Source organism: Emydura macquarii, unplaced genomic scaffold (assembly GCF_026122565.2).
Source record: "Emydura macquarii macquarii isolate MOO-44397 ecotype Brisbane River unplaced genomic scaffold, CSIRO-AGI_Emac_v2 contig_2897, whole genome shotgun sequence".
Taxonomy (NCBI): Eukaryota; Metazoa; Chordata; order Testudines; family Chelidae; genus Emydura; species Emydura macquarii.
In genome coordinates this window covers 22,463,723-22,490,461 of record NW_027133034.1, presented here as the reverse complement: position 1 = coordinate 22,490,461, position 26,739 = coordinate 22,463,723, and the positions used below count along the sequence as shown (strand labels likewise).

General features: G+C 38.1%; 1 protein-coding gene across 1 annotated transcript in view; it reads left to right on the top strand.

Annotated features, from left to right (window-relative positions):
- The window catches only part of SRFBP1 (serum response factor binding protein 1), a 118,438-nt gene extending 94,198 nt beyond the window's left edge, over nucleotides 1–24,240 (top strand). Inside the window, exons 5-8 of the mRNA XM_067568800.1 lie at nucleotides 18,203–18,284; nucleotides 20,692–21,445; nucleotides 21,966–22,003; nucleotides 23,217–24,240. Coding sequence (XP_067424901.1) covers nucleotides 18,203–18,284; nucleotides 20,692–21,445; nucleotides 21,966–22,003; nucleotides 23,217–23,407 — 1,065 coding nt within the window. The 3' untranslated portion in view covers nucleotides 23,408–24,240. The remainder of the gene's footprint in view (nucleotides 1–18,202; nucleotides 18,285–20,691; nucleotides 21,446–21,965; nucleotides 22,004–23,216) is intronic.
- Nucleotides 24,241–26,739: the final 2,499 nt, after the last annotated feature.

Below are 26,739 nucleotides of genomic sequence, written 5' to 3'. Positions count from 1 at the left end.
CAAAAGGATCAGTTCTCTCTCTGGTCCTTTTCAACATTTACCTGAAACCACTAGTGAACAAGTCAGATGGACTAAATGCCAGCAATATGTAAATACCACACAACTCTACCCATCCTTCACTATATGTGACCATGCCACTAAAACCAAGATGGCCCAAAGCTTGGATGATATCAGCTCATGGAGGAAGAATAGCTGGCTGAAGCTGAATCCAAGCATAACAGAGGTGGTAGTGGTGGCAGAAGGAAGTATTTTGAAGAATTTGCATCCACAGTGCAGTATCCTTTGGTTGAAGGTTCACATCCACAATTGGTCAATTCCGTCTGTAGCTTGCGTATTCTTGGATTCCTTGTTGAAACTAAGCTCTCACATACCAGTATCCATAAGTTATGCATTCTGTCACGTCCAGTTGGCTAGGAGATTCTGTCACGTTCTGGCAGATGATAGCCTGGCTTCTCTTATTCACGCCTTTCTCCTTCTTGCCTGGATAACAGCAATTAGAAATGTGTAGGCATGAAGCCTTCAGCACTTTGGAAACACCAGTCAGCAACAAAAACTACCACAAGCACATCAAACATGTCTGCTCTCTACACTGTGTTCCCAGAGAATAATAAATGAAATTCAAGGTCTGGGTTCTTATCTTCAAGGTTCTTCATGGGCTGGACCAAGGATATTTTAAGGCCACCTAAATCTCTGGGATGAAGATCATGGTCAATAACTATGTTGTCCAAGCATAAGTGAACTCTGTACAGCAAGGATAAAACTCGACTGTGTGGGATACAGAACTTTTTTGGCTGAAGTCCAAAACTGTGGAATGAACTCCCCCATTAAGGACATTTACCACCTTCCACTCCAAGTACAAAGTGCATTTCTTTAACCTTGCCTTCTCTAACTTAAATAATAGCGACATGTAAACAAACAAACATACCACCAAAAAAACCCAAAAACCCCACCAAAACAAGACACTTCATTGCATGTATCTCACTCTGGGAAGTGAATGAGAACAAACAAATAGCAGATGTGTAGTCATGTTGCTTAATACATTACTGGAGAGCGTTCAGATACCATGGCAATAAATGTGGCATAAGAATCTAGATAGAACAGAATACATTGAAAGAACAGTTCCACATATATCTATTCTCTAATATTTAATAGTAAAGGCTGTAGGCAAGCTCTAGAAGGATATGTGTTGTTCGTTGCCTCTACTATCTAAGAGAGAGAGTTTCTTGCTTGTAAAAAGAGCTATAGCTTCTAGTTCCCTAAGGCCTTGTTATGCAGAATTAAGCTATTGCTCTCTCATCTTCAAATCCTTTGTCCTCAGAACAAAGCTTTTGAAATGAAATAGAGAGTGAGTCTTTTTAGGAAAAAAAGAATTGGACTATTAGATGCGTCAGAAGGTTGGTAATGGGATGTAGTGCTTCTTTCTAGGGTGCTAGTTTGAACCACTAACTAACTAGAAACACAGACAGCTTACAGGTGTGGGGAAAATTCCAGACTTGAGGATTCTTCTGTTGTGAAAAGACATATTTGCAGTAACTCCAAATTGTCCATCCTTTCCCATAGAACTCTATACACACAGCATTCTCTAGTTTGGAGACCAACAGATGAGCAGTAGCAAGCAGCCTAACCATAAAAGAGGGAAGCAAGAGTAGAATAATAAAAGTTTAAGCGAATGGCAGACTGTAGGACCTATTAGCTAAATTCAGCATCTGAGGCCTGGTCTACACTGCCGTCAGCGATCATACGCAAGTTATCTCCCTGTTCAAGTTACTTACATTGCCGTACCACAGCATCTCCATTGTGCTGTGTCAATGGGAGACGCCCTCTGGTTGACGCAGCCTTACTCCTTTTGGGAGGGGGGGATAAATGGTGTTGACTGGAGAGCTCTTCTGGGATCGATTGAGTGGGTCTCCACAGCCCTCTCAGTTGATCCTGGTGCATCGATCCCTGCAGTCCTGCCAGTGTAGATATACACCAAGTTCTGTGCTCTGAGAAATGAGATCCAGTCTTCTATGGGTTTCTGAAATAGCAGATCTAGCTCACCTGGAGATGTTTTGAGGTCTTATATTTTTTCATAGCATAGGAGATAAACAAGGCATCTGATTTCCTGAAGGGCTTAGTTCTGCTTATGTATATGTTGCTCACTCTCCAGATATAGAACCTGTGCCATCTGATCTCCTGAAATTTGGGACAGAACAATGTAAAAATGATGGCATGACTGAGTTAGAGAAATCATTTTAGGCAGGAACTCAGGAGCAGGTTTGAGTACCACTTTGTCCGAGAAAATTACAGAGAGACTTTTTAATACACTGATCCTGCTAGTGCAAGTGATTGCAATCAAAAAGGCAATTCTAATTTCAAAGAAAAGGAAAGCTAAAGGGGGAGACAGTCTCAAAAGACTGATCTATCAGTTGTTCCAGGACCAAGGTGAGCTTCCAACTTGCAAATGGGGATCTAACAGGGGGCTAAGGTATCACCATTGCTTTTAAAAACTTTAAAAAGGGATTTAAAAACTTGAGGTTGAGGTGCCAGGCTTTCTTTACCCACTGAGATTCCCAAGGCTCCCAAAGCAGTGACGTGGACTTGTAACATAAGATGTTTGGTTATTTGCTTTTATAACTGTGACTGCACAGGATACCAGCATCTTTAAAAGATCCTGCAAGTTTGGAGCCCGTAATCATGTTAATATGTATTGGCAAAAAAAAAATCTTTTATTTATCAAATTGTACTTAATGTTTTGTCTCAGCTGCCTAATCACATATCTGTCCAGAGTTTCTCACAGCTCCCCACATACTCCTCTTCCTGCCAAGTCCCTTGTTTCCACACAGTTTCTTAATTCCTACAGACTTTGGAGGAACCACAGGGGATGAAGAGAGTATGTGGTGGATCAGGGGCATTTCTCTTCCCCTTTCTATTGAAGTGGTGAAGCCTGCAAGAGAAGAGAATCCCTGTAGTAAGTTTTAGAAGTCATTGGCTGTCTTTGTAATTCCCAAAAAGCTTGTTGGGGCCACACCGTACCCCGCAGAGCCTTAGGATCGTTGAAAGCCCACCATACTTTCTGTGCATTAGGAGGCTCATAACAGGCTTCTTTGTTGCTGGCAGGGCTGTTTTGGCTCACTGGATACCTGATGAGCCTGTTTTGGGACATTTAGCATACAGGAATCAACTTTGTCTTGTTTAAGGCTCATGAGAATTCTAAGACTCTAGGAAAACATCTTCAGACTGCCTACTAAGGATAGTAAAGGTGAAAAGGCTGTGGTCCTTGATGAGCATCCTAAGATCACAATGGGGGGAAAGGTCAGGGAAAAGCAGGAGATGAAGGCTTCACTGCTGATGAGCTCCTGCTAGTAGCAGAATTGTCCAGGGAGAGATGGGGATGTTCAGGAGCAGCTAAAATGTTCAGAAGTCACAATCAAGGAGGAGACACTCATGTTGTCCTTCCTTTTTCACCCAGTGAACCTTCTGTGGTTTGTCAGAGGGCAGTCCCACTGCTGAGAACCAGAGGAAGTTTGTCAGGTGGAGAAGGGAGAGAAATGCTAGTAGTTGCCCCTGCCTTTTGCTCCTGTACCCTTGAGCTCTTGGACATACCTTGCTCAAAAGCATATATATTCCCCATTTTGACCCCTCTAGACCTGATAGACCCATTAAGTAATTGGGTTCTTGGGCAAAGGGACATGAGAACACTGGGTGGGAGAGATGGGTGTCATGCTTTTGGATGCCAGGGACTGCCAGGAGCATAGAGGTAAATGGAAATGGGAGCACTCTCCTAAGCTTCTTTTGCACCCATTCCTATGTTATAACTATTTTAAAAAAATTTAAAAGGGAAATTTCCTCACACAAGTTTCAGATGAAGTTGAGATTTCAGACACATACCAGCAGTTTGAGTGTATACTGCCTTTTGAGAAGAATATTTGAGTTTAAAAATAACCTTCAATGGCAAGGTTGCACTTTGCAAACAAAGCACATAAACTAACTTTACTAATGATGCCTTAAGAAAATCAACTTCATGTTTCCTTATCAAACCATAATGAACAATTCTATTTTATCGGTGACTATAAAAACTGGAATTACCCCAGTCTTAATCAAATAATTCTTGTGTTGCTTTATGGTCTTCCTTACAGTTCGGTATTGTCCACATAAAGCATTTTACAAATTTCTGGTGAGAGAGAGACCCTTCTGAAGGCAATTGTTTGCAATCATTAAGAATGATAGCGACAGTGAGCATCTCTGAGGCAGGGTGAGCATTGGTAGTTTGAATGTCTTTTAAGAAGCACAACCATAACTATTTCCTAGTTTTCTGCAATTTTAGGGGTTTTGCTTTTTTTATCTAACATTCTTAAATAAGTGCTTGTATCCAGACCTTCAAACAAAGAATTTTAACAAAGAATTTTGTAATTGAAAATATATATATATAATAAAAACAATATTGTGTGAGTGAGAGAGAAGTCACAAAAGGCCTGATCCAGAGCCTGTTGAAGTCGGTGGGAGTCTGTCCATTCACTTCAAAGGACTTTAGATCAGACACAAAATCACTGCAGTTTTCATTCTGTTCCCAAATAAAGTCTATTAGCTATAGAAAACATTCCTGCAGTGATAGATTCCTATTAGTGATCTAAAACTTCTGGTTTGGTTGTTAGTGCCTTTAATAACAGCATAACCAGATAATTACTCGTGGATTTTTAACATTCCTTGCTCATGAAAAAGTTCTGTTCACAGTCGATAAACCATAAACAAATAACGACTGGATGCAGTCCTCTCACTTCCTTGTTTTAATATTCAGTCTATTTAGTCTTTTTTGTATTTTGTGTAATATGTTTGTCATTGACGTCTTACACTTAAGTATTTCTATGTTTTAATTATAGGCAAAGTGTTCCCACTCAAAATTTGCCATTTAAAAAAAATCTGACTCAAACATCTTGTTTGGCAAAAGGAATATTTCTGTTATTCCAGGGCCAAGAAATTTGAAACAAAAAGCAGCTGCTGTGTTTGTGGGACCCGTCAAATTTTTTTCTTCTACTTTTTATGGGCTAAATTGTGGCCTCATATGAAAATGTAAAACTCTAGATGAGGTAATGGAGATTCAACAAGGATATTCAGTGCAGAATTAGATTCAAAATGTGTTTCTGATATGAAACTCTATCTTTAGTACTCATCCTTATGTGCTTTAATAGCTCAATACAAAGTGTGTGTATGTTTCTAACAGCTACTAGAAGTTCTGTCACCAACTTACTTAATGAAGCAGGGAGTATTTCCAGTTGTTCAAATTTCCCCAGTAGTGGTAGTGATTATCCTATTTATTTTTGCTCCAAAGATGAATACACTGCTTTTTGCATCAATCCCTTTTCTTTACCATCTTGGGATATATAAAGACGTGTCCAGGCTTTCACTTCGCAGCCCTTTATGGCAGCATATTTATGCTGAAAATACTAGAAGGGAAATAGTACTTTCATGGAAGTGCATATTTTTCCATTACATCTGGTGTATTACAGGGTTCAGTAAGGAACTGCCAGGACCCTTTTAATGGAAAATTGAATTGTAATAGTTGCTTTTGCATCAAATATCAGAGACATTTTAAATCTATTCAGTGATAATATGTGCCTCAGCTGTACATTGTATCTACATGCTCAAAATCCTTGTGGAATAATGTGTATTACTTAACTAAATAACAGGGTTTCTTTTAGTACAGACACAAAATAACTGAGGATATACTGGGAATCACCACTATAAGGTTGGGGTTTTTGTTTGTTTTTATTTTTTAAAATCTGCTTGAAATGGAAGTGACTTTGGGTGTTTGAAACCACAGTTTCCTGAGAATTTTCCATGGCAAACATGAAATGTTAACTTCAAACAAGGATGGCTGTAGCTTTCATAAGACCATTGAAGATGTGAAGAATGTTGCACTAAGGTGTAAAAACTGTCTGTCTCACTGTCTATGACCACCTCTTCATGACAGCTCATTGCTTTCAAAGCTGGATATTTAAACTGAATTTAGAGATACTTAAGGCTTGTATACACAAGATATTTTTTTAACTGCTTTATCTGTATTCATTTAGAAACTGATAGTTAAAGTGGTACAATCATTTAGGGGATGTATTGATACAAAGATACTTTTATCAGTAGAGTTTATTCCCCATAATTTACAGGAATAATTTATATATGTAGAACACACAAAAACTATATTAAAAAAACATTAACGCTGGTGCAAAATCAAGGCATTAAAAGAGGAAATGCCATGAAAAGGTTGCCCCTAGTTTGGGGTCCCCTTGTATATGTGCATTATGGTAGTCTTTAATTACATACTGTTTTTTTCCAGAAGACTCTGATTAATCCACAGAGCAGGTCCACCCTGTCCACTGAATGAGGCAGGAGTCTTGTGGGGAAAAAATGAGATCGTGTAATAAAGACTGTACCAGACATATGAAGAGGGGGCCAAATTAAAGTTGTACAGTCAATTGGAGTGGATTGATTTATATCAAAGCTGTTTAAACCAATGAGCAGGAAATCTTGATTTAAATTATTACTTTTAATGAAGTTTTTCATTTGTACTTTGTAGTTATTTTCATAAAGAAGAGTTGCTTCTCATTGGTTCATACTCAGTAAAACGTTAATTTGCAACTAAATATAACCATTACACTGAATCTGATGCTTCTTTTTGCTAATCAAGCAGATACACTATATCTGTATACATTTATTTAAGTAATTCTATGGCTTAACCTTCATTTACTCATTCTTAATTTTTACATTTTTTTATTGTTAGAAAATGGTGAATGATGCCGTTCTTAATAAATGATTATTTTTTACTTGTAATTGGTGTCAAGCTGTGTTTAGATGGAAATTCAATTTAAAATGCCCCAAAACATTATTTTATTATTAAATAAAACTACCTTAAATGTGTGGAATACATATTGGGGGGGGGGGATCAAAATATTATCAAAACATCTTTTGGATTTAAGACTAACTGATCTGTTAAACAAAGGAAGTATTAAACAGTTTCTAGCTACCATGTCCTTCAAGATTTTAGAACTAGTAGATCTTATCTTCTCAAACCTATTTTTTAATTAATAAGTTGGAAGAGGAAAACAAATGTCATGATTTATCACCTTCTAACTGGTATCTTAACTTTGAATGAACTAGTCGTTGAACTGAACTTGTTGAATAAACAAAATCTGGTTTTAGCACTTTATCAAACTCTAGTTCCAAGTGCTTAGCCAATAACTTCCATCAGTTCAGTGGTTTGACTTTCCTTAAAACTTAGCAGCAAAAATGTACTGCTTAATATTATATTTTATATTTAATTTAATTTTATATTTGATTTTAATAGATTATAATTTTTACATAGGTTGTCAATTTCAAATTTAATTTTAAATAGATTTTTTTAATCTATATTTGCTTTACATTTGCAAAATTCCTGTTTTTTGTTTTTTGTTTTTTGGGGTTTTTTTTGTTTTTTTAAATAATCAGTATTTATCTACCCTTCAAGAAACCTTATTCTGGCTGGAGGGTTTGACATTGTAATCTTCATCCTTTAATTTATTTTTCTGTGTGTAATTTCCATGTTTTTAAATATTAAACTGAAAAAGCAGAAGTTTCATCATTTGGCATCATATTGACAGCCACGAGTCATCAGCAGTTTTGGAACCTTTAGATCGACCCAGTCCTCTGCCACTTACAGAATAACTGATAACGGTAGTAGGTTGTCATGTACCAACATTAGAGGAGCATGGGACACTTTATCAATGGGTTTCACAGATATTTGCTGGCAGCAGAGGAATTGTGAGACTCGGGAATCTCTCTTCCTTCTCCCCCATTGCTTTGCCTCCAGTCCCAGCCTCCACTCCCCAGGTTTCTCATCCCAATCCCAGTCTTTGTCATGCAAGTGCTACTCTCACAGTTCCAGATTCTACTTTCCCAGTTCCCCATCTAATCTGTCTTTTTCTCCAACCCTGGCCTCCAAATTCCATTCCCCTTCCTACCCCTTTACATTTTCCAACACCAATCCCAATCTTTTTGCCCAGTCAGTGGCAGTTCTCACAGTGCACCCTGGATCCTCGTCAAATCCCCCTCCCCCACCTCTCAGTCCCAGTCTCTTTGTCCAGCCAGTCCCAATCTGCTCCAGTTCCTCATCCCAAACTTAATCTACCCCCCACTTACTGGCTCCCAGTTCCCCCACCCTCCATTTTCTTCCCCTCCTCCCAAAAACACTCTTACAGACCTGGTCTCCTTGCCCAGGATATAATTAACAGAAAATGGGATGAAACAGTTAAATTCCTGTGCTTCCTTGAGTGAATCAGAGAAATGCACAGTAATGATGGATAAATGTTTGTGGAACAGCAGTTATGCATTGCTCTATGTACCCTCCTCCTTGTTCCTCTGTGCTAAATAATTTTGTTCAATCAATGATGGGAAAATGTCATTGGTATTCATGGACAGTTCTTGAAAATAGTAGAGGAAATCCTGCACTTGCATGTTTAGAGGCTGGGAGCTGCTTTCTTCCGTGTATTTGAAGGATGGGTCTCAGATTTGTGTACATTATGTACTTGTAAGGGAAAGTAATTGTTTTTTAAGTTGACTCACAAAGGGGGGGAAATAATTTTGGGCCTTTGTGGGGGGAAAAAGCCTTACAAGCCACCTTTGCAGATAACTAAAAGGCCAAAAACAAAAATTCTGCATGTTTTTATATTTTTGTCAGTTCTGCTTTTCCATCCCTCCGCATTTCCCCCTTCTCTCCCTCCCCAGATACTTAGTGGACAACTGAAGAGATAGTAGAGTTGTGATATCACAGATATCAAGCAAATTAAATCTGTCTGAGGAGGGAAGTGTGTTTTGTTCAGCCTTGTTGAAAACTTGTTTTGTTTTGATTTGGGTTTTTGTTAAGATTTGTTTAATGTAAATGTTCTGTAAACAAAGGAAATAAGTGATCTGTCAAAGATTCGTTACTCCATACATTCCCTACATTTACAAACAGAGAATGCTCATTATATATGTCTGCATTTGAATATGACTAAGTGATACTACAGTATCAAGGATGACTAAATTTGACACTCCTGATATTTCCAAAATGAAAATTAGCTGCTGCTTTTTGGCTTTGTTTCATTTAAAAAAAAAATATTCTCAGGCCTTCGTTATATACCATATAGATGTGAAAAGGGACTTAACCGTTTCCACGCCTTTCCTCCCTACCTTTGCAGGTCTGGTTTTTGGGTGATGTAACTAGAAGTGATTACGTTAAATTAAGAGACAGAAAATATAGGCTGAATATCAGGCTCTGAACAGCTCTGTTAACTGTGGAAGAATTATCCAAAGGAAATGATGGAAGCACCAATGCTTGAGATTTTTAAAATCAGACTGGAAAAGAAAGAAGATACATAACAAATTTTACATTGTTAAAATGCTTAAGAAAAGCATTGTTTGTGCTGTGTTGTGGACATCATAAATGTTATATGTAATATGATGATACCACGAAGGCTTGTCTGCACACAGTTTTTGTATAACTGTATCAGTTTGAAAGTACTACCCACCCCTAGTTTGGATGCAGTTAAGGAAATATAGCTTATTCCCATATATTTAGGAGAATAAGCTATGCAAGTGTAGAGACACCTTTATACTGTGTAGCAGGGTGACTATCCCCTTTAAGAATTGTAGGGACTAGGAGTCAGTGTACTCTTGTCCCCTGGTGTATCTGTTTAATGTTCCTGGGACTTTTTTCAGTGGATGAAGGCCTAGAGAAGGACAGAATCAGATATTAGGAAAGAGAGGAAGATGGTCCTGGGGGAATAGATAGTGCTTGTTGGGAAGGGGGTGAAGTCAGGGGAGAGAATCTGAAGCCACTGTTTCTTCAAGGGCCTTGGACCCAGGAGGTTGTAGGGCAAGGTGAAGCAAGGCTCCCTGCCATCTAGGGACAACCCTGGGAAGGAGGGAAGGATATATGCTGCCTACTCCCTCGTAACAGGAGATATCAGCTGTGGAAGGACTGCTACTGTTTACTAGTCTTTGATGGAAAGGACTGAACTATGAAGGGAGACAGTCGGGAAAAGCTGATTTAAGACTGCAGCAGGCCTGAAAAAATAGCACAGCCCCAGAAGGACAGTTGTGGGGCTCTTGTGCCTAGAAGAAGAAGAAACCTGCTGTTATCCTGGAAAAGGGCAGGCATGGTTCTTGAACGAAGGAGAAGAACGATTGGTCCTGAAGGGGCTACAATGGTCTATACTTGGGAAAGTGTAAATAAGACCCCACAAGGAGGCATATTATTTTAAGTATTCCAGCCTGAATATAAATTATTATTAAGAACTTAGATGGAACCCAGGGCATGGTGTTTGTAAGACCACCTCAGACCATCAGGAGGGACTGTGGGACAGCACCCGTGCACATAGTGGCATAACTGCATTTACGCTAGAGGGCTTTACCAATTTAACTAGTTTGGTTTAAAATAAAAAAATCACACCCCTGACTGAAGTGGTTAAAGCAGTATAAAGACTGCCTGTACACCAGGTCTAAGGAATAATACCTCAGCAGCCTAGAAGATGCCTAATAGAGCTTCTCCCTGTATGACATTGATTTACTGATGTTCCAAATGCTGAAATACCTGCAATAGGATTTTCGAGTGCAGGGTTTGAATTCATTTCCAATTCCTCTTTTGGTATGTATGGTAATCTGCATGTTGCTTGAGCATATGTGCATGTGTTGCTCAATACAGAGTCAGGGCTCTAAATGCATACATTGCCTAATGAACTTAATGCTGGAAAATCTGCTTTTTAGTGCCCCAAGGAGTTGTTAATCTGCATGTTTATCTCAAATGCTTTATAGCTTTTCAGTGAATTGAATTTCTATTTCCATGGTACGTCTTTCAGAAAAAATGGCTAAATACATACGATGAAAATCTGTTTTCAATTGTGGGCAAAATTTGAGTGTAGTATGCCAAGAAATCTTTTTTTTGTTTTCAATAGCATATCCAACTTTTAAAATGACACACTTATTGTAACAGTACCAGATACCCGTTGGGTCATTTATCCCTGTGTGTCCTCATTGGCCCTCCCCACCTTTGTAGCATGGCCCAAGACTCTTTCCCCAGAGTTTTAATTGCAGAAGCACTGATTTTTTTCACCACATCACATGTCTGTGTGTGTGTATAAACTGCTTTATCGAGCTATACCTGAGGAGTTACATTGGGGGGGTTGTGTTTGTGCTTTGGAGCCACATAATTGCCTAATAACACTTCAATGGTTATATCCGCAGGAGTCCCTGTGTTCATCATTCCATCAGCAACCTAAGTTTGTAGTAAGATTTTAATTCCAGAACTTCTCAACTAATATTTTGACCAAGTATCCACTTTTCTTGGGCCATCACATAGTTTTATTAATGTAGAGATCAACCCTGTACCTCACCATCCTTGGAACCTTCCTCGTTTATTTATACCATCTGCTTCCACTGAGAGCTTTTTGGGTATGGCCAGTGGTAAACTGCTGAGAACGCAAGATGCATTCAAGTTATTGCTAACTCTTAGAAGTTGTTTCAGAACTCTGTCTCCAGATTGGCTTACAACACGTAAGTTTGAGGGGCATAGTTTGTTCTACACTGGGCCTCTGTTCTCTTCTTCATTAAAAATGATCAGTAATATAAAACAGTGGGAACAATGCTAGTTTCAAACTTTTCTTTTTGGAGTTTGTTGAGTTTGGCCAGTTCCCATCAAGTTTAAACATCCAACTCCCTGTTAAAAGCAGCTTCCTGCTCTGGTTCTCTATAACCTGGCTTTTCTCCATTTTGACTTGTTAGTACTATATGATCAGCTACTGGTACATTGATAGGCCAGTTTCACAATTTGCTCTCCACAAAAGGTGAAGCAATCAATATGATGCTTTCAAGTCAGCTGTGAAATGTTTAAGAAATTATTCAATTTATATATTTTTAAGTTTACAGTATGTCTAAAGAGTTCATTCCAATCTTGTAACAGACTTTTTAATAAGGTTTATTTATTCTATATAGCTTCTTATCTGTTTACAAGTACATTCTTTTGTTCAGCCCTCTTATTTGACAATGCTACATTGAAGCGGTACAATCACTATTAATTACCTCCTTATTTTTATGTATTGCCTGGTTTTTAAGTACTGGCACTTCTTTTGCTCTGCTGCTTTTTGCCGAATTTTGTTGGTCAGCAGGCAAATACCAAATAATAAAATTATTTAGTAATGGCATAGTTCTTTAACTTTTTTCAAAGAAATGTACAAATATGTAATCCTGATGAATAAATACCACTGTTGTCTTCCTCTTTCATGTAAATTCTTACAGTACTTTATACAAATACTTTTTTTCTAATAAATTACTAAATTTAAGATTAGTAGCAAAATCTAAAGTGATTAGACAGCTGGAAAGTCAGAAGGCAAAACTGAATAATCCAAATGACTTTCAGTATTTATTTTTAAATGGAGAACTTTTGGGACAAATGTAGCTGGCATCCTTATTGATAGGAACTTAGTGACGTGTAAATGCACTGTTTTCAACACTAAAGAACTTTTGTAAAGTCAAATAGGAAGAGCATAGCACACACCTATTCTCTAGTGGGGAATTTTTCCCCATCAAAAACAATTTAGCCTACAATCATGTTGGTTAGTATTTTTCCTCAAAGGCCAGGATGCTTGACAAGCCAGAGTGTTGGTGGTCATACCAAGCTCCATTGCCATAGCTATGTAAGGAAGTTGGCATAATGCTTTCTTTCTACTAGACTTACTAACCCATTTAGTACCTCACTTTCATAACCTCTAAAAATCCACATCATATTTTATTTCAGAAAGTGAATTTAGTGCTTGTAGAAGACAGCATGGGAGAGTGGAGTCTTTAATAACTATAGAAGAGGCGCTGCATAAATCAGCAGCAAATAAACTTATTCACACAGCCCTGTTGTGGCAATTTAGGGCAGGAAGAATAAACTGAGTGATGAGGTAACTCAGGCTTGGTCTGCACTTACCTCTGCGATTCGGTGGCAGTCGATGGGAGTTACGCAAAGTACGCAAAGAACTTACATAACTCCTGTCTACTGCTGTGCTTCTTTTCTGCGTGCCATCTTCACTGCACTGCATTGCGCCGGCGTCGACACAGCGCTATGCTACTTGTGGGGGTGGATTAATAATGTTGACTTCTGAATTGACTGAGCGGGTCTTCACTGACCACTCAGTCGATCCAGATAAGTCGATCTGACGGCGGCGACTTTGCCGCTGTCAGTGTAGACATAGCCTCAGATTATGTGCATGCCCTGTTCTAGATCTTTCTGCTTTGATTTCCAACTGTAGTACCAGTTGTAGTGTTGATTTTATGGGCAAGAGGAAGAAGTTGAGTAATAATGGCTTGTAGATCAAGAACAGAACTTGCAATTGGGAGATCTGATTTTTATTCCAACCTCTGCCATAGATCACTGTAGTGTCGCTGGACAGATTACTTAATCTTTCTGTGGCTGTTTCTCAGTCTAAAATATAATTGCTCTGCACACAGAATTGTCGGGTGGCTAAATTAATTTTGCCAGATTAATCCAATGGCACTAAATTGACTATTAGTTATACCTGAAATCTATTAAGACTTGTAATGTGCTTTGAGATCTCATGGAAAACATTATAGAGGTTCAGTATATTATGTCTACTTAATACTACTAGGTCAATTAATATAAATCCAGTATAGAGTGTTGTGAAGCGGGTTTGGGGGATTTTTTTCAAAATTTTGAAGAAAAAAATATCTGAATTAATTCCTCTATAAAAGCCACTTGCACATGAAAACCATTTGCAAAATTCTGATAGGAAGTGGAGTTATATCTCTGAAAATCCTCTTGTTGAAAGAAGAGGGGGTGTGAGACAATGATAGAAACTCATTTACATATTCAGGTATAATTCTTGACAATAATCCTTTTTTGATAGGAGAAAGAGGACAGACAGGTGCAGATGTAGTGTAGTTGGAGAACAGGATGCACAGCCTTCAACGTTTTGGGGATATACTTCCCTTTGTATGAGGAACAAGGCTAAATGCATAGGATGTGTAAAAATGGTTAGCCTTGGTCTCAGGCCACCCCTATGGAACAGGGCAACATGTTTACTCTTCAACCATGCTCAGAAAGTTGGTATTCAACCCTGCACCTGACTGCTGGACTCCATCAAAAAAGGAAGCGTCAACGGCACTGATGCCAGTTGGTATGACCTGTGGCACAGGGACAACAACAGTAGTGGGGGAACTCTCTGGACTGCTGCTTCATTCTCCAGATTTCTGCGTGCATGTTTGCTGATGAGCAGAAGGCAGGAAAATCCCTGGTTTTCCAAAAGTGGCCTCTGGTAAATAAATAAAATAAATTTAAATAAATAAATAAAATAAAGCAAGTCTCTAGGCCTTTTCCCTTACAAAGATTACCTAAAAAATGTAAACTGACAGAAACCAAAGGCGACCTTAAGTTTACCTGCATATATTGACTTCTTATGTGAAATGGGTCAGTAAAGTTGGAGTTTTATTGCAACGTATCATCTTGCTAACCCTCCACAAAATCCTTAGACTGGTGTGATCGCAGTGGACAGATGTCAGCTACAGCCGAAAATGTTTCATGAGTCTACTGAAAAATGCTAAGGTCATCTGTTGACATTTACTGAGGCTCATGTTGAGTTGTTTGCTCACTCCGGCAGCTGCAGCTGCACCTACACTAGCTAGGCAGTTGCTGCAAGGGAAAACATCTAAAACTGATAAAATCTTATGAAAGTCACTCCATGTAGTCCTTACACTCCATAGTACCCCCCCTGACCCTTGGCAGCTGCTCAAACATTGCACAGAGAAGTGAGGAGTCTGGATCAACTTAGTGGGAATCCTATAGCTGCTCCAGTCCATCTCTCCCTTCCAGTGTCTACCTCCCTATCCCCAGATCAGAATTTGAAGAACGAGTGCTGGTGTTCTTGGTTATACCCAATATATATGAATAGTTTAGAAGTATGAAAATTATCTTGTATGACTGGCATAAAATGTCACTTGTGGCACTTAATCAGACATGACAGTTGTGATAGATTGATTCCTTTTTATATTGTTGTAAATCAAAATAAATAAATGCATCCATTAGTGAGGCCAAAAAGTTTTGAGGGAGCCCATTGTTAAAATGTTGGCATGACTGCCCAGGTTGGATGATGACTGCAGAAGGAGCCAATCTCTGAACAATAAACACATATGCTACTCAAGTGCTTTATTCACTTTGCGCCTCCTAGGCTGGACACTGAATCCGGGAGGAGGATTCTATTGAAACAATATGTGGTGATGCAATTAGATATTGTTGTAATACATATGCCCAGGAAGATAGAAATATTATTGTCCATGCAGCCTTAAGCATTTCCTGATAGTTTGTTTCACATTGCAACTTTTACATTCTTTTAGCATCGTTTTTAGTTGGACATATTATATATTGGATAGAAGACAGCTATAGAAATACCAAAAAAATAAAATAATTTCTGTTCATGTACATCTAAGTAAACAGAGCGCCAGGAAAATTGGATTTTATTGTTGCGTGGCAGAGAGACTTGCTTTTTTACTTTAGGCAAGTCATTTGAACTAAATCTGCGCTTCACTCTGTCGATATGTAAAATGGGGATAATGTCTATCTTTGAAAATACTATGAGACTCTTGCATGAAAGACACTATATTAGTGCAAAGTGATACGAGAAATAGTATGGTTTCATATGAATAAATATTTACCATTTCGGCATCTGCATAAATAATCAAATTGAGTGATTTTTTTTCACCTCTGTGGATAAACTTAACATTTTTCCTTCTAAATTAGATTCTGTCAGTGTTTTATATGGTGGAAAACACTTAAGTTCAGTTTGTTTTTCCATAAGCTTGGACATGCCAAAAAAGTAAAAAAAATAGGAAGTGTTTATGGCTGCTATCTCCTAATGTAGATAATGTTTGTGGGTGTTTTTATATAAGAAAAATGTGAGTATTCCATATGAACTGGCAAATAAAAGTAAACCCCTTTCCATAAATACTTAAATTAAAGAACACCAGATGTTGCACAGAAGCTACTGCCGCTTTGTGAACTTTATGGTATACACTTTCTAAACCCACAGGAAGTGGCTGAGGGGGGAAGTATATTAATTAAGTTCAAAAATACATTTTCCAGCGATAGAAAAATCTCCAAAGAAAATACCTTTTGATCTTCAGCAACATGAGCAGGCTGTCCCAGCAGTTTGGTAGCAGCATGCACCGTTGTCACATAGGATCAAGGTTCAGGCTTCAAGTTCTCTAGGCCAAAACAGCCTGGGAGTAAGCCAGCTGGGGCCTCTTGGAGATGGAACATGTATGTCTCTTGGGCCATCTTCTCTGGCCAATGTTCAGAGTATCATAAAATGTCAGCAGAGGGAACAGTTTCCAAGCTCTCCTTGACCTGAGGAAATATTACTGTGATGTGGGGAGTAAAGGGAAATTACTGGCAATCCCAGAAAATCGTCTCATCAAACAAGAAATATGACTTTATTGAGTAGACTTGTCCAAAACATTTGTTTCCAAAGAAGTTAGAGGTTTTGACATTTTGTTTTTATTCTGATAGGGAATGAGGGGGAGAAACCCACCCTAATGTTGCCAGTAACTTGATGTTTAGGGCACTCACCTGGGATGTAGGAGACCCAGATTCAAGTCCCTGCTCCAAACCAGCACAGCAGGAACTTGAGTCTGGGTCTCCCATATTCCAGGTGATAAACACTGGGATATTAGCTTTACTGGGTTTGGTGTCTCTCTTTTCCCCTTCCTTTCCTGTCTCCCCCACAAAGTCTATCCTGGACCTGAGATGCCTTCCCAAGCAAAGTCTAATTTTGCCCATTGAGAACTTTTGCAGTAAAGTGATGAAAATGTCTTGAATGAAGAACAGCCTTTCTAATAACTGCCTTTTATCTTCCAACCTATGAAGAACTAGGAACTTAAAATCACAAGGGCAGGAAAGGAGATACCATCTATGGACTACTTTTACCGTAATTATTTTAAATTCCTCTGCTTCCTCCATGACACCTGTATTGTCCTCTGCCTTCCCCTATCTCCATGCAAAAACACAAACCCCAAGATCATCTTTGCCCTTCAATCTGACTGTTCCCCTGCTCTTTAAATCCCTCCAAAGGCTTTCTCTGCTCAGCCACATCAAATTCAAGCTTACGTTGCTTTCAGGACCTTACATAATTCTGCACTTTAACACTTCTCCATCATTCTCTTTATCCATCTTCCCCCATCTCCAGTGCCAGCCTTGATGCCTCTTTCCAAATGCTTCTGTCACAAATATCTCTATTCCTTCATCCAAACCACCCCATGCAAATGGAATATCCTCTTTGAGCTGGTCCACAAGTTTGCTACCCTCTTAACTTTCAGAAGGGATCTGAACATGAACTTCTGCTCTGACTCCTGCAAGAAGCCAGGTGGCTGCTTATTTCTGCGTATTCACAGCCTTGTCATAACCTGGATTTAAAAAACACAAGTCTCGTATTTTTCAAACTGTATTACTAAGTTGTGGCCGTTTGCTACTTTGACTAGCTTACTTAGATACATATACCTCTCTAACCCTTCGTCTGTTTGCCTTTTAGACTGGAAAGCTCTTGGGGTCAAGGAGCAATGTTGTCTCATGTTTGAAAAGCATCTAATACATTGTGAGCACCACTGAAAATAATTAATAGTAATGGCTTGAAAATTTAGTCTGTAGAGTTCTATCAAAAAAGGAAGATGAACAATATCTTGTGGCTTAATAGTAATTATCCCTCCAGCTAAGAGGAGGTGGCTTTGTGTATGTAGTCTTTCTTCAGAATTTTTTTTTTGAAGTACTGTAAATCAATATAGCAACTAGCAACGAATGTAAAATTGTAGTATGTTATGCAAGCCTGGAAGATATGCAATCTATTCTTAAACATAAAGATCACAGTATCACTCATATTTAACAATGGGGCAGTTTCAGTGGTGCTTATCTGTGATATTATCAAGAGCCCCATAGTCCAATTCTTTCACACTTCCTGGGATGATTTGAGATTTTAATTTAAGACAAATATGAGATGTGCAGGCCTAGCAACATTTAAATTTGCACTAGTTTGGGGTTTGGTTTGTTTTTTAGTGGGCTGGGTGGTCCGTAATCTGTCACTATAGTGTGCCTTCTACAAAATCACCTTTATAACCATATTAATACTTCTTTTCACAATTGGTTTATTATTTTCAATGCTTTTTTTTTATACAGCCAAATTCCACTGCAACTGACAGAGCAATGGCTAGACTAGCAACACACCCCCTGTTGAAAACAAAAATTGCTGATATTAAAGGTATGGAATAGACAATCTCATCTTGTTCAAATGCCTGTACTTGTTAAAATGCACATTATCTAGTTCTGTCCCTAAAAAATGTTGATTTGGAAGAGGTAATAATTACTCTCTCTCTCAAACAGGGATGTTTGCTTTATACACAGAGATGATTCTTAAATGTTTTACAATTATATTCTTCACATTGAGACTCCCTGTATTCTGCAAGGAACTGAATTTTTAATAAAAAGATGCACTACATATCATATTTATATTTTATCAATTATGAACTGGCGTGTTAGCTTGAATATGTTGGTCACTTTTTGGTTTATTTTAAATTGGTTCCAAATTTCTCTGCTTTTAACCTATAGTAATAGTATTTGCATGTAGGTGTATGTACTATTACACACTTATATTACCAAACTCAAGCCAGCTAATTGAGATGAAGTCACAGACCTAAAATAGTTTTATAATACTAACTTCTTAGCTAGTTAATAGGTTTTTAATTATCAGTTGCATAACAGCTAGCAGAGAGAGGATTATATGATTCATAAAATCCAGAAGCCTCTGCTAAATTGGTACTGCAACATGTTTAGGGCAAAAGACTCAATACTGGAGATTTTTATGGCTGGGATTTTCAAAGTAGCCTTAAGACAGTTTGCACCCAGTTTCCAGCCTAAACTGCTGCATGTTCACTAGATACTGGAAGCACACTTCCTGGCTCTTTTGTTGCTCTTTAGGGAGGTCTGCCAATCCACATATGAATAAAAAATCATGGCTAAAATTAAAGTTAAAAAAATGCTGTCAGTTCAGTATCCCTATTACAAGTCACTGTCACAATTAGCACCTTTGGCAGTCTCAATACACAGAGATCAAGAACTGAGTGGAGATGAAGAGTGAATTCTCCTGAAGTCTACACGGCAGATTCTTCTAAGGCAGGGGTGTCAAACATGCAGCCCACTGGGTTAATTTTTGGGACCCCACGCACTCTTAAGTGCCAGCGGCCCAAGTGTCCCAGTCACCGGAGCACCACCAGCCCACACACTCCCAGCCCCAGGAGTGCTGCTGGCGGTGTGGCACCCCAGCACTCGCCCACCCCCCCGAGTGCCAGTCCACCCCACCCCCGGAGCACCACCAGCCTGAGCACTCCCAGCCCCCAGAGTATTAAGCGGGTATGGAAAGTAACTCAGTGAAAGCTGCACCATTGTGCTGCCCCTTTAATATATTATATTTTTTTTAATAGTGTGGTCTGCCAAGTGAACAGTTTTGTTTTAAATGATCCTTGTGGCCAGATAACTTTGACACCCCTGCTCTAAGGGTACGTCTACACTGCACACTCCTTACAGTGGCGTGTAGAGTACATACACTGCACGTTCCACTAACATGGGTATAAATGGCAGTGTAGATGGTGAGGCGGTGCTTAGGTGAGTAGATTAAGGACATGTCTGAACCCTTAAGATATGTACCCTACCCAGCTCTCAAGCAGTGCCTCCTCTGTGTACACTGCTGTTTTTAGCAGTGAATTGTCCTACTGCTAGAGCTTTCTCCAGCCTGCCTCTTCACAGAGAAATGCCCCAGCAGTAGGGAAAGGCTATGACAGGTCCCAGCTGCTGGAGCCTTTCCTGCCATAGGGAGCTATAAGAGCCTTTCTCCACTGCTGGGAAAGGCTCTGGCAGAGGGGAGGCAGCCCTCAGAGCCTCTCTCTTCAGCCTCCCCATTGTCAGAGCCTTTCCTTGCCACAGTGAAAGGCTCTGGCAGTGGAGAGCTCCAGGAGTCTTTCCCTGCTGCCAGAGCCTTTCAATAAAACATATAGCTACACATCACAGTACAGGCACAGCTTGTTTCTCGCTTGTTTCAGCATATAGTTACACACATCCTATATGCCACCGCTGGTGATATACCGTGTAGATGTAGCCTAAAAGAAGGGTGAGGCTTGTTGGTTGATGCTCACCGTTGGGCAGAGAGCAGATATAGAAAATTCCAGGCCAAAAGCTGAATGTTTCAGAAAAAATTAGCTAGTGAAAAAGGATTATGATGGAAACTTAGCTAAGAACAGGCACTGCTAGGTGCCTATAATTATACATATGTATATAACATTTGTGTTTGCAGTTTTTCTGCAGTCAAAATATCACCTGACATTAATTTGCAGCAATGCAAATTGTCTGATTCTGAGAAGTTTGCTACATGCTTCCAGCAATAGGGCCTCTCACTCAGTTCTACTTTTCCTCTTTGACATTACCTCAAGCCATTTTCAGCTCCTGCTTTTACTTTGTAAATGATCTAGTGAAGGCACCAAAAATATCTCATACTTGCTCAGCATAATGGATCCAACTTGCGAACCTTATTTCATAGCCACTAGAACTTTATTTTAACTAATGTAGGTACTGTCATGATGCTGCAATAAATCTGATATTTGCTATTATTTTTGTAGCTGCTGTAAAAGCCTTCAAGGATGCAAGACGGAAGCCAACTAAAACTCAATCTTCAGATGAGCATAAATCAGAAGGACAGCTTTCTCAAAAGCCTAAATTGATGCAACATTCTAATAGCAGTATAGCTAACCAGACACTTACACTGGTTCTAAAACAACAAGAAGAAAAAACAAAGGAGAATGTGAAAACAGCCACTACCATAGAAAATAAACAAATCTGTGAGAGAGAATGTGAAGAGAAAACTTTGGAAATTGAGAGAACAGATTCTCTGGGTGATTTGTCATTACAAGATGCAGGAAAACATGCAATAGTTCAGGATCAAACAGAAAAGACAGTTGACTGGCCAAAAAGGAAAAAACTTACAAGTGCAAACAAGTTCAGGATAACAAATGAATCAAACAGTGATGTTAGTGATCTGGAAGAATTTGATAACAAGGAGTATTTTGATGACAGCACGGAAGAGAGGTTTTATAACCAGTCATCAGATTCTGAAGATAGTGACAGCAATGATGATTTCTTCATTGGCAAAGTAAAGAAAAAGAAAAAGAAGGCGGCAGATAGTGACCTTTCTTCAGTAAAGGAAAAGAAAGGACTTAAAGAAACATTACTAAACAAAACAAAGGACTCAAAGATTATGTTGATGCAGGATGTGAACACAGAAGAAAGTAAACCAAGTGCAAAAGCAATGAAGCTGGAATCAGTATTTTACAATTCTCTGTCCAGATCTAATCAGAAATCCAAAAATATGAAGAGGTACTCTTTTTTCCATTTTAGTTATAGAGAAGTTATTATGACTTGTAATATTTCTCATCTAATGAGCAGAATTTCAGCCAATCACTATTCAGAATATTTGGAATGGCACTGTGTATCCAGTCACATTACTCTTCTTTGACCATTATGCATTTTTCAAATTCTTCTCAGCTCAGGAAAGCTATTCATGTGTCAATATCAATAGAAAGTCCTAAAAAGATTCTCACAGCAATGTAACTGCTCCTGACCTTCGCAAAAGCTAAGTGTAACTCAAGAAGAGCTAACAACCAAAATCATAGTTATATACAAAAAGATAATTTATATATAGTTCTTGGGTTGGTTTACATGTCAGTTTCACTTCAGGTTAACCAATAGCAAAAGCTGTTTATTGCTATACATAACTTAGTGCCATGTAGATTATCCAGCAAGTATGGTGGAGTTGGCCATTTTTTTTCCAAACAAATCTTTTTTATAGTTTATTCCTTTCTTGAAAGATCTTTAATACTATTTTCCTGTTTTTTAGAAACATTAGAGATCAGACGTCCAGAAACAGAAGGCCAGGTATGTGTCCATGATACTGCTGCTCCATTTTAATTACTTAAAATGCCAAAAGTAAAACCTGTCAGCTATGTTTATCCCTGTAGGACTAATCACAGTGAGGTATTCTGTGTTGTTTTGTATTCAATTTAGGACTTGTCTACACGAAAACAATTAGTTTGCGGCAAGCTGGGGTGAGAATCTACCCCCTACTAGCCTGTCACAGACTTACCTGTGTGGACCCTGTTGACGTGCATCAACAATTTGTTAATTGGTTAATTGCATTGGTTTAGTCCTGTGTCAAAAAGGACTAGATCAAAGCATGTTATCAAACTGTAAATGTGCATCAGCAAGATTTACACAGTCAGTCAGTCTGCTGTAGGCTAGGGTAGGGTAGATTCACACCCCAGCTTGCCACGAACTAAATGTTCATGTAGACAAGCCTGTAGTGACATTTATTCAGATATTTTTGTTTGAGTGCTCAAATGATAGCACTTGCCCTTTTATCTTGTGAAAACTTTAATGGTATACATTTTCATGGTTTAAAATAGTTATCAAAAGCAAACCTCCTACAGGGCTGTACTCTGCCAACTTTCCTCACATTAAGTAGTACCTTATTCCATGAAACTACTTATGAAAAAAGGTGGTAGAATACAACCCTTAATCTCGTCAAATGGTTCATTCCAGGAAAAGTATTTTAGCCACTTTAATGTTTTACCAGATTACGGTTCATTCTGCCCTTTTAAGGACTAGAATTTTTTGCTGCATTAAAGATGTCCGCATATCATATTGAAAGGTCTACTCTAAAATCAGATTGTGTAGTGACTCATCCCTCATTGGTATACTGTACAATAAACCCAGAGATTCTTCTACATGGTAATTACATTCTACACAAATTCTGCATTGAAATCCCAGTGTCTTTGCTATTTTAACCATATCATTTTGACCATGTCTGTTGTTCATGAACTGACAGTTTGCTGATTTGTGAGAAGAGGGATAATCTTTCTTCCTCCTTAGCAATCTTCCTGGGTATTTGTTTTTAAAAAGTATAAAGTATATGTGTGTAGTATTATGTGTGTCTCATTAGGAATGGATATTGAAGATTTTATTGTATGTTTCATTTACTCCATATTGTCTTACTTATATTGGCTTTCAGTAAATATCTACCCGTCTTAAGGTATGTATACCTGGTTTTGTGCATGTTCATTTAATACTTTGTATTGTTTTTTATGCACAGCTTTTCCAAAAAACGAACCATGGATAAAGAGAAAACAACTTGCTAATGCTGCAGGTAAAAAGTGTGAAAATAAAAAGGAGCATGTAGAGCAACCACTTCATCCTTCGTGGGAAGCAAGCAAGAAGCGTCGGGAACAAGTGTCTCAAATTACAGCATTCCAGGGGAAAAAAATTAAATTTGATGATGACTAAACTTTTTAATGTAAATTCATATTTTTAAAGAAGATTGTTGTTGTTCCCCTCTAATTGGGTATCTACTTTTGAGACGTAACAACTTGTACTGGACCTTTGTGTCCCTGCAGTTATAGATTGAAAAAGGAATATCTTGTTGGTTGAGATAATGCATATAAAGTTGTTTGGACACTAAACATTTTACAGTAATTGAGAACTAGTGCCTTTTTCAAATCATATTTACGTTTTTTTAATAAACTAAATATTTTCATTATATTCTTATCTTGTGAAATCGGTGGCATAGTCGCTTAAAGGCTTTTTGGTGAGGAAAAAGCTGTCCCAGATTTGTTTTTTGATTTTATAATGAAGACTGTTTCACTTGTTCAGTTGGTGCTATATTATTGACTAATGGAGATGTCATACAGTATATATTTAAGAGCTCAGTTCTGTAGTGCCACCACCTCTGAAACCCCCAATGAAGTCAGAAAAGGGTTTATGGAGATATTTTGTGCCCTGTAGTAGTAGGAATTTTTTACTTTCTTTCTTCTACTTATTCTGTGGAGTTTTGCATTATGTAAAGTAAACTCAAGAGAACTGTTTAAGGACTTCAATATCAGAAGAGATGGGAAGGATAAGTGTTCCTATCTAAGAAAACATTGTTAAAATAGTTCATTAAGGCATATGTTAAAAACATCAAAATATTTACTTTTGTCTTAGCTAAAAGAAGTTCAGAGATCTGTTAGCTCTGAAGACATTTGGTAAATTCCATAAATGTATCAAGCAAGCAGAAATGCAGATCAGTAGTGCTCATGGCATGGAAAACATGGTAGCAATAAAAACTTGGCCTGTAAAAAGTGATGTCCATCTTTCTTGATTAGATCAACAATTTGTGTAACTGAAGTACACAATCTTAAGCATTCCTGTTCTGAAAGGAAAATTCAGTGTGCCCAACTTTATTTAAATTTCATGTAGTCAAAGAATTAGAATCCCATCCTACGGAGTTCCTAAATATCAGAATCAGTAAGAAGAGTATAAATTAAAAAAACAAAAGTACCTTCTGATCAAATACTATTGATTTGTTCTCCAAAGATCTTGATTTTTGGTATCCCTAAATATTGGAAGAGCATTTGACTGTGCTGGGTGGAGCTATCAGTTCAGGGTTCTGGAGTTCCTGGGATTGAGGTGTGGGAAAATGGTTTTTAGCCATATTTTTTCTTTAGAGGTCTTTTATATTAGTTAATTTTAAAATATCTATTAATTTAATTGTAAAATTATCTGCTCCTCATTGTGGTTTAATTGGATGCTAGTGTCCTTCACACACTTGGTCTAAATCAATTCCATAACGCTTATACATAGTTAACATGGGTGTTGTATGCCGTGCTCTGCTATCCATACAGTAAGCTGGTATTTACGTCCAAAGTGACATTCTCCCTTCCTGAATTGTGTTACAGCTTGGGAGGAATGTGGATTTCAATTAAGTTTGTGTCCCAGGATGTTTTGATTTTTTTTCTTCCTCATTGTATGAAACAGTGGTGGGTGTGTAGAAGTGTGGGGGTGGGGATTTTATACCAAAACAAGAGAGTTCAAGGCATCTTCAACAACAGAAGCATCAAAGTAATCTTGTACTATGTAATCAGCCACTGGCTATACATTTATTGTATTTTGAACATGTGTTTTTCTTCAGAGAAAATCATGTTAAAGAAGAAGTCATCCTTTTGAATGGAATACGCAGAATACTGTTTTACATGTTCTAAACAAACTTTTTTAAAGGCTTAGTGCTAGCCCAAACAAATATTTGAGGTGCAATTTTCCTAGTTTCAATAAAATGCAGGAAACTTTTTCTCTCCTTTTGTTAGCTTTAATCTGTTATGAAAAATTTCTTCACAGACAGTTAATCTTTTCTGGGCATGTGAAAGTTTCCTATTTTGAGAACTGACTGATATTCATGGTCAAATAAGTAAAAAAAAACAAAAAAACTTGTAAACTTAAAAACAAGAAAAAATGTAGATCATGTACAATATATAGCTAGTTTATATCCTGAAGTGTTTCTTTACATGTCCTTAGAGTGCCAGGATCATTTAGTTTTTCTTGGCAGTTAAGGATGCAGGAAGAGACTTTGTTATAGCTGTAATTTATAACCTTAAATGTACTTAGAGGTATCTCAAACATCAGAGCATACTTTTTTGCAAAATGATCTTTTAATTCTTCACAAGCTTCACAGGAAGCACTTGATCAAAGAAATCCAGCCATTATTCCACATTTTGATGCCCAGTTACTATAACTTTGGGGGGGGGTAGAGCAGTCTGAGAGTGAGAGATCCTTTTTTATTGCCTTCCAGGGATATTATGCGTTATTGCTACTTAGGTAGTGCTTAGAGGCCATACCCAGGCTGGGGCCCCAGTGTTCTAGGCACTGCACGAACATATAGTAATGGTAGTGAGATTTATTTTATTGTATTTGTACAAGAGAACAGCTCTTTTGAACTAGGAGCCTAGTGAATTTATCTGAAGGTTAACACTAAGTTCACAGGAGTTTCTGTTCATAAAATAACATACAATGTAACTTCTTTTCGGTATATGTTTTGCTAAAGTGATTTGTATCTCGTTCTGTGTTATTCTGTGGTAAATCTCTGACCAAATCAACCCAAAAACATGTAAGAGCATATATATTCCTCTGGTTTTAATAGTGATTTGTACACTGAAAAGGCATTTCTTTGGTTGTGAGCGTTAGATGATTGAGAACTCCTAACAAGCGGTAGCAAGCTGCACAGTTCAAAATAAAATCAATGTTTAGTACTGTGCACAGAAGAGACACTCTGTGTCAAAACATATTATCAGACACTTGCTAAACTGTCATTCAGGGTGCAAATATGTATCAGATAGCTTCAAGTGAAAATATCTAATTGACCACACGATTCTTTAAAAAAAATTAATAGAAAATCAGGAAACTTAAAGTTATTTTAAAACAAAGTACATTATGGAAAGGCTGATACTGCTATCCCCATTTTAAGGATTTGAAAATTGAGACATATATTAAACTATGTTATGAAATTTAGGTATGGAATTAGATATGGTATCAGGAGATTTAGGGCCTAATCCACAGTTCATTGTAGTCATTGGGAATCTTTCCAGTGACTTAAATGGGCTTTGGATCAGTCTTATAGGTTCTAACTCTAGATCTGTCATTGACTTTTGATACCAGGCAAATCACTAAAATGGAAAATGAGGTCCTGTGTACGCGCAGGTGGCATGCACACTGTGTTTTGATGCATATATGGAACCCAGAGGAGTGCCTTCTCCTATAATAAATTCTCAGTATATTTCCTACTCTTGTCCAGACTACCTCAAGCAATA